The 14,697-nt window shown below is 41.9% G+C and overlaps 1 protein-coding gene across 1 annotated transcript; it reads right to left on the reverse strand.

Moving 5' to 3' along the window:
• Positions 1–12,889: 12,889 nt before the first annotated feature.
• Positions 12,890–13,279, reverse strand: Defb129 (defensin beta 129). The gene has a single exon (XM_077109087.1). It carries the CDS (start codon positions 13,277–13,279, stop codon positions 12,890–12,892), a length of 390 nt encoding a protein of 129 aa, XP_076965202.1.
• Positions 13,280–14,697: the final 1,418 nt, after the last annotated feature.

A 14,697-nucleotide genomic window follows, 5' to 3' on the forward strand; every position in this document is an offset into this window, starting at 1 on the left:
AGGCAGGGTCACATGTGGAAGCTGGAGAGGAAAAAGGAAAAGGAAGGTGGGTCGGGGGTCGCATGAAAACCGAAGGGACATCAGTAGAGGAGAAGAGAGGGAGGAAGGGGGAGGGAGGAGGGACGAAGAGGGAGGAGGGAGGGGGCTACATTAGCCAAATTACATTGTTCTTTTTGTGCATGTGTGAGACGTAGCAATGATTCCCACCATTATGCACAATGACAATGCACCAATAAAAATTTTGGAAAAAAATTCTGAGTTTTGGGTGAAAGCTTGTGTGTACTTTCATGATTAGGAAAAAAAAAAAAAAGGTATTTCTTTTTTTAATTAATTAATCACTTTGTTCTAATCAGTTATACCTGACAGCAGAATGCTCTTTGATTCATTGCTCACAAAAAGAAGCTATTTCCATAGCAAACTTTTGGTTTGAGTTTTAATGTGAGTACTCTGCTTTCTGAGTTTTGCATCTTCCTTTAGAGTTCAAGATTTCTGAGTCAGTTTGCCATCTCCACGTTCCTCTTAAGAAATATTCTGCTTCTTTTCCTCCACGGTGTGTTTTTGAGCTTGTTTTCCATCCTGGTTCTGGTTTCCCTGGATCCTGTGTTCTGCACAGGGCCCGGGGTGGAAGGGGATGGTCCCCGGAGCCCTGGCACTGCCTGTCCCCAGTACAGCAGAAATTCTAGCGTCTGCCTTTTTCTGATCTCAAAGACTCAGGACTCGGTGAGAACATGTTCCAAGACTCGAGGAGGTGCTTAAATTTGTAAATATCTCTTGAATTTTCTTCAGTTAAATATTTTAAGTGATCCCCCTGTCACACCTGCACCCCCTTCCAGCCCTTGATAACCCTGTAGCAATGGGATCAAAGGCTCAGTGTTCCTGTGCATTTCTTCCCCACGTTGTCCTCTTGTCCCTCACTTGTTAAGCAATAACAGCACTTCACTTTTTCTTGTTTTCACTCAGCACAAATTTCATCATTAATTTGAGCCACAACAGTTTTTCCAACCCTTTGAAAAAGGTCTTTCCATTTGGAAATTAAAATTTTAAACAAGTTGCACAATTCATAGTGTGTAATATCCTTTACCAGCTCTCCCCAGATCTACCTATTGTTAACATTTTATCTTTTTTGCTTCATTATTTGCTCCCCTTTATGTCTATATTTATCTTTCATTTTGTTTTTGTGGTGCTGGGGATTAAACCCAGGGCCTTGTGCATGCAAGACAAGTAATCTACTGAGCTATATCCCCAGCCCTACATTTATATTTTTTTAATTTTTTTTTTTTTTTTAGTTTTAGGTGGACACAATATCTTTATTTTTTATTTTTATGTGGTGTTGAGGATCGAATCCAGCACCCCATGCATGCCAGGAGAGCGTGCTACTGCTTGAGCCACACCCCCAGCCTATATTTATCTTTATACATTTTTTTCAGAACTGGGGATTAAACCCAGGGGTGCTCTACCACTGAACTATATCCCCAACTCTTTTTATTTTATTTTTTTATTTTGAGAAAGGGCCTCATTAAGTTGCCCCTAGGCTGGCCTTGAACTTGGGATCCTCCTGCCTCAGCCTCCAAAGTAGCTGGGACTGCAGGTGTGCCTCACCATGCCTGGCTCTTTCTATATCTTTATAAACCTTTTATCTCTGGAGCAGTTGAGCATAAATTATATGGTTCTATTACTAAATAATTCAGCGTGCATTTTCTTATAGTAGGGAGATTTCCATGTGCAGTGACACTATAGTTACCAATGTTACGTGTAAAAATGTGGAGTGGAATTTTAGCCTTATGACTGGCACCTAGAGGGTTGGAGAGCCATGGTCATCCATGCAGAGGAGTGTCAATAACACAGGCCTGGTGTGTGTACACACGTGTGTGTGTGTTTGGAGCAAGCTCTGGACCTACTGCCACAAACTCCAACTTTCTTTTTTTAAAAAACTGAGACTTAGCAGATTTTCTTGAATAAATGTGTCTCCATTTGCCACATACTTTTAAGAAACCCCTGAACTTTAAGAGTTGTTTTGAATTAATTGGCTACTTAAAAATATCTAGAGGAGACAGACAAGATGGCAGAATAGAGGAGGTCGCCTTCCTGGTTGCTCCGTGGCATAAAAATATCTAGAAGAGAGGATTTGGAATGTTCCCAACACACAGCCCTCCCACCACACCAAGGATTTTTACCTGAGGTGATAGACATGCCAGTTACCCTGATCCATCACTACATATTGTATTTATGTATCCACATGTCACACTGTGTCCCATAAATATGTATAATAACCATAGGTCAATTAAAAATAAAAAAGAGCTGCAGGGTAGCTTAGTGGTAGAGCACTTGCCCAGCGTGCACGAGACCCTGGGTTTGATCCCTAGCAAAAAAATATATATATGCACACACACACACACACACACACACACATGCATACACAAGAATTGTGTGTGGGAGGGGAGGGTCCACAGACCTTCTTGCACAGCCATTCTGGAAGTGCTGCCTCCTTGCAGGGCTTTATTTGCTATTTTAGAGTTCACAGCTCTTGCCTGTGAAGAGCTGCAGAACTTACTGCTGTTTTTCAGGTCTTAATGCCTAACCCGGTGGCTCTCCAGCTCTAGGATATGTCAGAATTATCCAGAAGGCTTGTTAAGGTTCAGATCACTAGGCCTCCATTCCCAGAATTTCTAATCCAGTGGCTCCAGGGTGGGCATGGGAGTTGATGTTTCTGAACGTTCTCCAGGTAAGAACACTCAACACGAGATCTACCTTCTTAACGCATCTTGGGTGTGCAGCACCGTCGCAGCAGCCACGGCCGTGTGTGTGAGCTGTGCGCATTTGAGCACGGGAGGGGACTAGGCTGGCTCTGACTGGGCTATGATCCCACCCAGCACCTGAGAGGGGCGTGGCCTCCCCAGATGCCGTCAACCTGCTGGCCACAGCCATCACCAGGCAACCCCCTCGCCTCATTTGGGTTCCCCTCAATAAATAGGAGGGTTTCAGGTGAGCTCTCTCTCTCTCTTCGGCCTCTCTTGCCTCCTTTGAGGAAGCTGAGGCCGAGCAGCCATCACTGAACCCCTAAAAGGTGTTTTCTGTCTCTGTGGTTATTTAGTAGCCAGCCCAGTCCACCCGGAGTGACCCTGACTGTTGAGGATGGGTTTGATGCGGCACGCCAGATCTCCAGGACTTATATTTTATGGGTATCTTGAGGGGCTGTGTCTCTTAGAAAAAATGTACCCTGAAGGAGCCCTTGCATGTCACGGGTGGGGTTGCAGATGGGAGCAGCCACCGTGGAAAACAGCATGGAGATTCCTCAAGAAGGTAAAACAGAACCGTCGTATGACCCAGAAATCTCTCTTCTGGGTATATACCCCGAGGAAATGAAATCGCCATGTTCACTCCACATTACATAACCAAGATATGCAAACAACCAGCGAGTCCAGGATGAAGGAACAAGAAGCTATGGATATAGCACCCACAGTGGAATACTATTCAGCTTTAAAAATGGAGGTCTTGCCTTTCGCCAAAAAGTGGATAGACCTAGTGGATGTTATGCTAAGTGAGATGAGCCAGACACGGAAAAGAAAATACAGCAGAATCTTATTTATATGTAGAATCTTAAAAAAAAAAAAAAAGTAAAGAAAAGCAAAAAAGTTGAACACACAGAGATATAGGGTAAAATATTGGGTACAGGGTCAGGGCATGGAGAATTGTAGAGATTTAGAGTTCTAACATATGCTATAAAGACAATATTAGTCACATTTACATTTTTTATACCTTTATTTATTTATTTTTATGTGGTGCTGAGGTTCAAACCCAGTGTCACACATGCTAGGCAAGCGCTCTGCCACTGAGCTACAGTTGCAGATCCCATGTTAGGCATACTGTATTGTACCGCATGTTTATTGAAAGAGTAAATTTTAGGTGCTCTTGCCACACAAACAAAAAATGGGTAACTGTATCAGATGGCAGATATGTTAATCTGCTGGAAAAATTCATCATGTATGTATATATACATATAAAATATGTATTTTTTAGTTGTAGTTGAACACAATGCCTTTATTTTATTTATTTATTTTTATGTGGTGCTGAGGATCAAACCCAGGGCCCCACATGTGCTAGGCAAGCGCTCTACCACTGAGACACAACCCCAGCCTCTCATCATGTATATTAATATCAAAACTTCACGTTGTATACCTTAAATATATACAATTAAAAACATACTCTTAAATTGTTAACTTATCTAATAAATTAGTATTTCCTCAATATCATAAAATATACAGTTAGTATTCAAATTTCCCCATATATCTTTTTAAAAATTATTTTTTGCAGATTTTTGGGATCAATTTGGATAAATCTGTAAGTTATAGTTGGTAAATATGTCTCTTAAGTCTCTTAATCTTTGTCTCTGGGGTTTTTGGAGGTGAGCCCATACTGTGATTTAAATATCATCTCATGAAGGCAGCGAAATTCTATTCTAATGCTCCCTTTGAAGGTGCAAAGCCTTCCTCTGACTCCAGACACTTGGTCAGTCTGGCCCAACATTTATTCCCCTCAAGGTTGTTCATTGCACATTGAAAAATTAATAAATTAAAGAAACAAAGAAAGAAAAGAGAAGAAAAGAAAACATTCGGGAACTATTTTATAAAAGGAAAAACAATTTGGAATACATGAAAAATCGGGTTGTTTTCTTCTGTTTGCCTTCTTACCAGGAGTTTATCTCTTGGTTTTTGGATTTTGTCACTGGAGGGCCGTCAGCGCCAAGGTAGAACCACAGGTTCACACTGTGAGGCAAGGGCAAGACTTTCCAGGAGAGGGAACTTTCTAGAAATTCCATCTCGTCTCTCTCTCTCTCTATATATATATATTCATTTTTTAGTTATAGGTAGACACAATATTTTATTTTTAGGGTGCTGAGGGGATCTAACCAAGTGCCTCTCACATGTGAGGCGAGTGTTCTAACTCTGAGCCACAACCCCAGCCCTTAGAAATTCCATCTCATTGACTCTCGTTTTTCTGATGGCTTTTCAAAAAATAACTGAACTTGGAAACTAACTCCCCTTCATGTTGTTTTTGTTTTTTTAGGCGGAGCGAGGCAAAGGATGGTGCTGTGTTGCAGAATTTTCTGATTGAATCCCTGTGGTGGTATTTAACAATCTTCAGGTGAGCTAGAGGCTTGGTTTATTTAGGGTCTGACTTTTTTTTCCCCTGGTTTTTAGGAAAACGTCTTTGAAGGTGATGGTGTGGTAGGGGGTCAGATGTCTGTGATCTGAGTACCAATATTTGGGAGATGATGTTGGTAGCAAGGAATCTGGTTTTCTCAAGACCCACCATGAAGAAGACAAAGCGGGCAGCTCCTTCAGGCTCTCTCCCTGGGTTCAGGGGCTGGAGGGTTTTTATGGGGGAGGAAGGAGGCCTTGAGTCTGCAGCTGAAGCCGAGTTTTCCTTCATGCTTTGTCCTATTGGATTCCCATTTCCTGTGGCTCGTTCTACAGGGGGTGTTATAAGGCCATCTGACCTTTGTGAATCCAAAGCTGAGGCTCTCAGAATTTCAGTTATGTGGGTGAGGACTCTCCTTAGATGTAGAACATTAGTCAAAGGAAGAGGATATCAAAGGCTTAGGAAGGAAAGATGAAAGTAATCTTTCTAAGGACGACTTCTGCTGCCCCCTGGCACCCCATTTCTATCAAGAGGTACACATGTACGATTGTTCCTTTTGCAGTAGATTTTGGCAACTATTAACGAGCACTGTCTAGATCCATTAAATTCATCAAAAGTTATGAAATGGTGATTTTTTTTCACTTTTTAAAAATATTTTTTTAGTTGTCAATGGACTTTATTTATTTATATGTGGTGCTGAGAATCGAACCCAGTGCCTCACACGTGCTAGGTAAGCGCTCTACCGCTGAGCCACCACCCCAGCCCTGACTTTTTAAATTCTATCATTCCTTCCTTACTCATTAGCTGAAAATTTTTCTGAAAAGTAAAACCCCCTCTTCAGTAATTTGATTCCTCTGAGAGACTGGTTTTGCAAGAAAGCCAGGAGAGATCCTTTCTTTACCAGTTTTAAACATATTTAATATGTTTCCATTAATCGTAGTTTTTTTTTTTCTAGTTCTATTGAGGTTTAGTTGACAAACAAGAATTGTATATGTTTAAGGTGTGCAATGTGATGTTTTGATATATTGTGAAATGACCACCACTATCAAGCTAAGTAACATTAACGATCTTTAAAAGTCACTATTTTTTTTTTGTGTGTGACAAGAGCGGTTAATACCTGCTCTCTTAGCAGATTTCAAGTATACAGTACAGTTCTATTAACTACTCTATGCCCTAAATCTGAACTTATTAATTTAGTACAACTGAAACTCTGTATCCTTGCCCATACTCATTCCCCCCAACTCCTAGCCCTTGACAACCACCATCCCCCTCTGCTTCCATGAGCTTGTCAGATTCCTGTGGTTATCACTTGGGTGTGGCTTGTCCTCTCAGGGTTGGTATGTTGGAAGCTTGGGTCCCTGTGTGGAGATGTGAAAAGTGCTGTTGCCGATGGCAACCAAGCCAGGGATCCTGCCTGGATCCCAGCTGGCTGGACCTAGTCACCTGCCTGCAGGAAACAAGCGAAGGATGTAAAAAAGAAGAAGAAGAAGAAGAAAAAAAAGAATTTAATGCACTTTGATCAAATTGGGGAGAAGCTGCCAGGTTGTAGAAACAGAAGCCAGGAGATATGCACAAGGAGATTGAGCTAGACTGTGCTACAGAGAACAGGTCAGTTTTAGGCCCCTGGGGGTCCTCCTGGGGGACCGGGTCTCAGCATGAGGAAGCTGGGAGTTCTCTGTTTCAGGGGGACCTCTGAGAGGTGGGGCCTGGTGGGCCCTGAAAACAGGAACAAGAGAGAAGCAAAAGCCAGAGGCAAGAACTTTCTGCCTGAAAGATGATGTGTGTCTGGAGAGAATGCAGGTGGGGGGCGGGGTGTGGAACAGGGAGGATCTATCTGCTATTTGCCTGGAGCCCCAACCTTTATTGGATTTCAAATGAGATAAAAAGCTGGGCAGTGAGCCAGATCTTTGCCATCAGGGTGAAAGCTCTGGACAGACTTTCCAGTTGGCTACTGAATAAATTGAGCACTCAGCCCAGGAGACTGGCACCTGGTGTTTGAAATGTACTTTCTGTACTTGCCAACTGTTGGCAGAGATGAGCCAAACAGGGACGACTATCCTGTTCCTGGGGGATTAAACTGCTGTAATATAAATGGGAGGGCAATTGTCAATATCTATTCCCTAAATAAAACAAATTAAGCAGAACCATGCTTGCCCTTTGACCCATAAATAACAAGCATGGAATAAAAGAACAAGTTCATAAAGGTGTAAATGTTGTCCTTCTGTCTTAGCATGACTCATAATAAGACCTGAAAAGCTAAGTGTCTATCAATAGAGAATTTGCTAATTTATGATGCATCACATTTTATCATTCCTCTAGGGTTAGAAGTCCTTTAAGATAGGCATATTTGTTCCTTCTTACAATGGGTCACCAGCAAATGTAAGTCAAGCCTTCTATAGCTTCTTTAAAACTGTTGCTAAAGTATAAATGAAGTTATTCCTGTGCGTCCTTTATTGTGTAACCAGCACTAAGTACATGAAGCACCAGTTTTGCTACCATTGGGTCAAGGAGACCTAGAGGTTCAGTGTAGGGGCTCTGACACTGGTCAGACGTGGAGTCAAATCCTGCTTCCTACAGTGACCTTCAGCAATTCAACTTGAACCTTGGTTGTATTATTCATATAATGCGTGTAGCATTGTTTTAAGGACTAGATGAGATAATATTCAAAGTCCTCAGGGCTGGGGTTGTGGTTCAGTGGTAGAGCTCTTGCCTAGCATGCAGAAGCACTGGGTTCAATTCTGAGCATGGCATATAAATAAATGAATAAAATAAAGGTCCATCAACATCTAAGAAAAAATATATATACGTATATATTTATACTTGGCTCTTAAAATTGCTTTATAACTCTTTTTTTTGGGGGGGTACTGGGGATTGAACTCTGGGGCACTCAACCACTGAGTCACATCCCCAGCCCCTTTATGTATTTTGTTTAGGGACAGGGTCTCACTGAATTGCTTAGCTCCTTGTGAAAAAGTGATGTGACTCAATTTTTGAAAATAAATAAATAATAGCAGCTTCTACCTCAAGGCCTGTCCTAAGGAAGGGGGCGTGACCCTTGTCCTTGGAAAAAGAGCACTCCTAAGCACATACCCACCCTGCTGAGTTGTCTACAAGTAATAGAAGAGATCTGTGGCGCCAGGTGTCCCTGACTCAGTTAGGCTAGGTGAGGACCCATAGCAACCCCCTAGCAACCATCAATCAGCCTGAGACAGGGAAAATACCTGGGATGCCAGATGGCCCCCCAGTATTTATGGTGGTTGATAACATGTTGGGAAACGATGTAGTTCAGCACGTACACCCCTCGTGGCCTAAACCAACCAGTTCAAACGAATCCCCCTCTTGTACTAACCAATCACCCCTACCCAACTTGTTCCCGCCATTGAATGTGCTAATCAATGTTAAGACTTGTTGTTTGGGGGTGGGATTGTGGCTCAGCAGTAGAGCGCTCGCCTAGCACAGGCGGGACCCAGGTTCGATCCTCAGCACCACATAAAAATAAAGGCAATTGTATTGTGTCCATCTACACCTAAAAAAATAATATTAAAAAAAAAAAAAAAAGACTTGTTGTTTGACTTTCCCACGGACCGCTGCGTCGGCAACGGTTGTGAGTCCAGTCTGGAGCTTGCAATAAATAAATCTTGTGTGATTGCATCGGATTTGGCTCCTGGAGGTCTGTTGAAGTCCCGTGAATCTGGCATTACACTTGCTGTTGCTGAGGCTGGCTTTGAACTTGCAATCCTCCTGCCTCAACCTCTGGAGCCACTGGGATTACAGGTGTGTGCCACCGCACCTGGCTGCTTTATAACCCTTAAATATTGTCATTATTACTATTGCCTTTTCTGGATATCTTCCTCCAGGTTTCTATTCTTGCTTTAATACTTCTTGGTCATAGAGCATTTATGAATTTATTGGGTTACCTTTGAATCGAACCTCTACTTATTGAACTAAGGTGTGGAACTCAGGATTACCAGAGGTTCTTTGTCACAGAGTCATGGAATCTCTAGAGCCAAGGTGATCTGTTCGTATCAAACGGGGCACCATCACATGTTCACTTCTGGGACTGGGCTCGGATGTTGAGATCTGGATGCGAGGACGTAGACCATGAAGCCCAGGGAATCCTGTTTCCTCTCTTTGCTGAGACCCACTCACGAGAGGAAGCAAAGGCAGCAGTATCAATGATAACTAGTCGTGGTTCTTAAGCCATTTATTTTTCAACTTAGTAGAGACTACAGACACTGTCATCATTTTGTTTTAATTTTTGCCACAATTTGGATCCATAGACTATGGCACAGGTCTACAATATGGTGACTGTGAAGAGAAAATAGTTGGTATAGTAGTCAACTGTGGTCTCATAGTAAATGTAAAACTCCAGAAATAAATAACTCACAAACATATCACATGCCATTCTGAGTAGCATGATGACATCTCCTGCTGCCCTGTCTTTTCCACCTAAGAGGAGAATCATCCCTTTGTCCATGCAGTAGGCACTACTCTCCTGTTAACTTAGCTGTCTCCAGTTTTAGATGAACTGGTGCAGTATCTTAATGTTTGTTCAGGTAACCCTTATCTTACTTAATAATAGTGCCAACGGCTACAGAGTACATAGTCTTCTTATCACCATTTGGAATGTTCTCATGGGTTAGGCTACAAATTAAGTATTAACAAATTTAAGAAGATTGAAATCATATCCTGTTATCTTTGCTGACAATAATGGTATAAATTAGACATCAATGATGGTGGAACCTTTGGAAAATTCTCAAATACATGAAAATTAAATCACGTGTTCCTGAACCACCAAGGGGTCAACGAAGAAATTAGAAGGCCAATGAAGATTTCTTGAGGCAAGTGAAAATGGAAACAAAATATGCCAAAGCCTATAGGATACAGCAAAACAGAACTAAGAGGGACGTCTATAGCAATCGGTGCCTACATCAAAAAAGAACAGCCAGGCGTGGGTGCAGTGGCACAGGCCTATAAACCCAGCGGCTAGGAGGCTGAGGCAGGAGGATCGCAAGTTCAAAGCCAGCCTCAGCAACTTAATGAGACCCTGCCTCAAAATACAAAGGGCTGGGGATGTGGCTCAGTGGTAAAGTGCTTCTGGGTTCAACCCTGGATACAAAAAAAAAAAAAAAAAAAAAAAGAAAAGAAAAAAAAAGAAAGAAAGAAGAAGAAGAAAGATCTCAAATAAGAACCTGAAATTATGCCTTTAGGAAGAGAAAAACAAGAACAACAAACAAATAACTAAAGCCAAATTAGTAGAAGGAAAGAAATAGCAAAGATCAGAGCAGAAATAAATGAAACAAAATAAGAGCAACAAAAAAGATCAATGAAACCAAGAGTTGCATGATCTCACTCTCATGTGAAATCTAAAAATTGGATCCCACAGAAGTAGTGAGTGAGATGGTGGTTACTGGGGGCTGACATGGCAGGGAGGGAATGTGAAGGAGATGTTGGTCAAAGGTGAAAAAATTTTGGTGAGATAGGAGGAGTAAGTTCAAAAGATCTGTGGTACCACTTGATGACTGTCGATAATAATGTATTCCATGTATTTACTTACTTTTTGGTACCTGGGATTGAACCCAGGGGTCCTTAGCCACTGAGGTTGTTAATTCTTGAAAAATGCTAAGGGTGGATGCAAAGTGTTCTCACGACAGAAAAGTGTGTGTGCTTATGTATATGTTAACTAGCCAGAGTTAGCCATTCTGCAATGAATACGTACCTCAAAATATTCTATTGTGCACAGAAATACATAAATTTCACTTGACAACTTAAAAATGAATTAATAACCCCCCCCAAACCCCATAAGAGATAAAAAGTACTGGAGAGGTTGTGAAGAAATTAGAACTCCGTGGCTGGGCCTGGTGAAGCATGCCTGTAATCCCAGTGGCTTGGAAGGCTGAGGTAGGAGGATCATGAGTTTAAAACCAGCCTTAGCAACTTAGTGAGGCTCTAAGCAACTTAGCAATACCCTGTCTTTAAATAAAATATAAAAAGGGCTGAGAATGTGGCTCTGTGGTTAATAGCTCCTGGGTTCAATTCTCAGTGCCAAAAAAAAAAAAAAAAAGGAAATTAGAACTCCTATATACTGTTGATGGGATAGTAAAATGGTGAACTTTGTACAGAAAACAGTATGGCATTTGCTCAAAAAATTCAAGATAGATATTGTGTGCATGTATGAATATGTAACAACAAACCCCATAATTATGTACAATTATAATGCACTAACAAAAAATATAGAAAGAGAAAAAAAAACTGTAACCCTCCCCCTCCATATTGGTGAGGATGTGAAATAACTGAGACTCTAATACACTGCTAATGAGAATATAAAACAATACAAGAGTTTAAAAAAACTAGAAATAGGACTACTATATGATATTATCTGGCAATTTCAATTCTGGGTATACATACAAAGGGATCTCAAAAACCAGGATCTCAAAGAAACACTCATGTTCCTGTGTTTATTACAACATTGTTCAACTAGTCAAAATATTTAAACGATTTGAGTGGTCATCGGCAGATGAATGATAAAGGAAACGTGGCCTATGCGTACCATGGCCATTGTTCTGCTTTAAAAAAAGAGGCAAATCTTGCTATTTGCAAATCTTGAGGACATTTTGTAAGTGAAATAAGCCAGTCACAGAAGGATAAATACTGCATGGTTCTGCCTACGTGTGTTGCCTCTAATAATAGTTGAGCCTCATTAGAAACAGAGTATTCACCATCTCCAGGTTGGGGAGTGGAGGAAATGAGGAGTTATTCAAGGGGTCTCAGGTTTCAGTTATGCTAGATGAATAACTTAGTGATCTGCAGCACAACATAGTGCCTGTGCTTAATAATAGGGTATTGTATGCTCTTCTTCACAGAAGAGGGTAGATCTCAGGTTAGATGATCACTACTGTTGGGTTACATACTGATCAGTACCTGGGAAAGCCAGAGAGAGAAGAAGGACTCTAAAGAATGTGATAACGGAAAAAAAAAAAAAAATGGAGATGGGGAGCTGGTGGCTTCCCTTATCTTCAGTCTTTCTGTTTTCTTTGTACCAGGGATTACGTCCAGGGGAGCTCAAACACTGAGCCACGTCTCCAGCCCATTTTTTATTTTGTGTTTTGAGACAGGGTCTCACTAAGTTGCTGAAGCTGGCGTTGAACTTGCCATCCTCTTGCCTCAGCCTCCCAAGCCTCTGAGATCACAAGTTGCGCCACCCATGCCCGATTGCTTCTCTCGAGTGTTCAGGAGAGGATGTAAATAGAGCGATACTGATTGTAAAATAAGGGAATGTGCTCATAAAAACATCTGAGGAAATCCACCGGCGCAGGGCAGGCACCCTCTGCCGTATATTGCCCCTGCTTGAAGGTGTGGGTGGCCCTCCAGTATATCCCGGACTGCTGCCTCCAAGGAGTGGGTGAGTAATAAAATGTCTGAAACCTCTCTGTTGATTCTGTCCAGTTCTTTCTTTGGGATCATTAATAGTACATTGTGGCATTGGCAGCCCCCGGGTTTGGTGACTATGAAAACAATCACATGAGCCACCCCTCCGAATGAAAACCACACTAAGTGGGGGCACAAGTAAACTTTGGGATGTGAGAATGATAACATTCCTGAAGCTATTGGTGCATACACATGTTTATTGAATGACTGATGACAGAGGAAGCAGTTATACATGTTATTTTATAGATTGCGGAAATAGACAAGAACTTGATGTGTTAGAGGAATCTGCTTCCTCCAGCCCTGGGGGTGCTATCGGTAGGGTCTAGGGTGGTTCTGGTGGAGGAGAGGCATCAACAGACCCTATGGTTTGTTGAGTCTCTCTCTCGGTAGGAGTAGCAGTGTGAATGGTGTCTCCTGTGGGGAGCACAGGGGTGGTACTGGAGACGATGACAGAGTTGTTATTGGGGAAAACGATGGTGCTTTTGATATCCAGGGGAACTGATAAAATATATTTGTTTTGTTTTACCTTAGGATCTATGTGACCAATGAGCATCGTTTCATTTTCTATCTCAGGTATATGGGGTATTTCGTGTCGCAGGTACATGGTTATCAGTTTGATCACTTTGGGTCCAATGCAACATTTTTTCTTCTTGCATTTCTGAACTTCTTTTTCATCTTCGTTGCAGGAGCTCTTGCATTTTCCAAAACCCATTAAGCATTTTGGCGTATTCCAAAGTTCTGCACAAGGAAGAGAGAAAACCATGCAGCCAAGGTTAATGAGTAGAGATGCTGTTCAAACCGCTGGAAGGAGATGGATAGAGTCAGAGGAAGTTTGTTGGCTTTAAGTGTAGAGTTTAGGGATGTTGGTGGAGTCACCTCTGTCCACCTCTGGAATCCAAAATAAACCTCTGATTTAGTCTCTCTTCCTTGAGTAACTTTATTTATTTTTTTGTACCCAGGATTGGAACCCAGGGGCACTTTACCACTGAGCCACATCCCCAGCCCTTTGTATTTTGGGACAGGGTCTCACTAAATCTCTGAGGCTGGCTTTGAACTTGTGATCCTCCCACCTCAGCATCCTGAGCCGCTGGGATTACAAGTGTGCACCACCGTGCCTGGTCCTTGAGTAACTTTAAAAAAGGGGAAAGAAGAGGAGGGAGCCCAAGTATTTGCTTTTACAATAGCAATTTTAACCTCCAACTTAGCATCTTAGACACTGTGCAGCCACTCTATGAAATACCAATGAAAGTAAAATCTGGCATAAAACTAATCTAAGAAAGGATTTTTAAAGTTGAAAAATATTTCTGATTAACATGTATTAATTGTACTTATGAATGGGGTTCAGTCTAATATCTCAATACATGCAAACAGTGTCCTCTGATCAAACCCGGCCTCCCTTTATTCCACCTCCTTCTCTTCCCAATCTCTAGTAATCAAGGTTCTATATTCAGGTGGGTTTTTTTATTTTTTTGATTTCCACACGTGCGAGAGAACATGTGGTACTTGTCTTTCTGTGTGGCCATAAGTAAGAAGGAAATCCTGTCATTTCCAGTAAAACGGTTGGAGACTGGAGGATGTTATGTCAGATGAACTAAACCAAGCAAAGAATTTAAAAAGATTATCAACAGGACTTTCAGGAATGCTGTCTTCTGGCTGGGTGTGGTGACATACACTTGTAATCCCAGGGGCTTGGGAGACCAAGACAGGAAGATTGCAAGTTCAAGGCCAGCCTCAGAAACTTGGTGAGGCCCTAAGCAACATAGTGAGACCCTGTCTCAGAATAAAAAATAAAAAAGGCTGGGAACATGGCTCAAGAAATGCCCCTCTGGGGGATGGGGTTATGGCTCAGCGGTAGAGCGCTGGCTTTGCAAGTGCGAGGCCCTGGGTTCAATCCCCAGCATCACATATAAATAAATAAAATAAAGTTATATATATATATAAAAGAAATGCCCCTCTGCCCTTGACAATCACCAGATCAGTGGATCCTGGGGCATGGTGCTCTGTCATTTCAGCCTCTCTGAACACTGTCTCTTGGAGGTTTTACTCATTATAGAGCCTGGCCCTCCTCTGCACGGAGAGGACCCCAGTGTTGTTATCTATGGTTTAAATCTCCACTAAGCTCACTAGTGC

The sequence above is a fragment of the Callospermophilus lateralis genome, chromosome 3, assembly GCF_048772815.1.
Source record: "Callospermophilus lateralis isolate mCalLat2 chromosome 3, mCalLat2.hap1, whole genome shotgun sequence".
In the NCBI taxonomy this organism is placed as follows: domain Eukaryota; kingdom Metazoa; phylum Chordata; class Mammalia; order Rodentia; family Sciuridae; genus Callospermophilus; species Callospermophilus lateralis.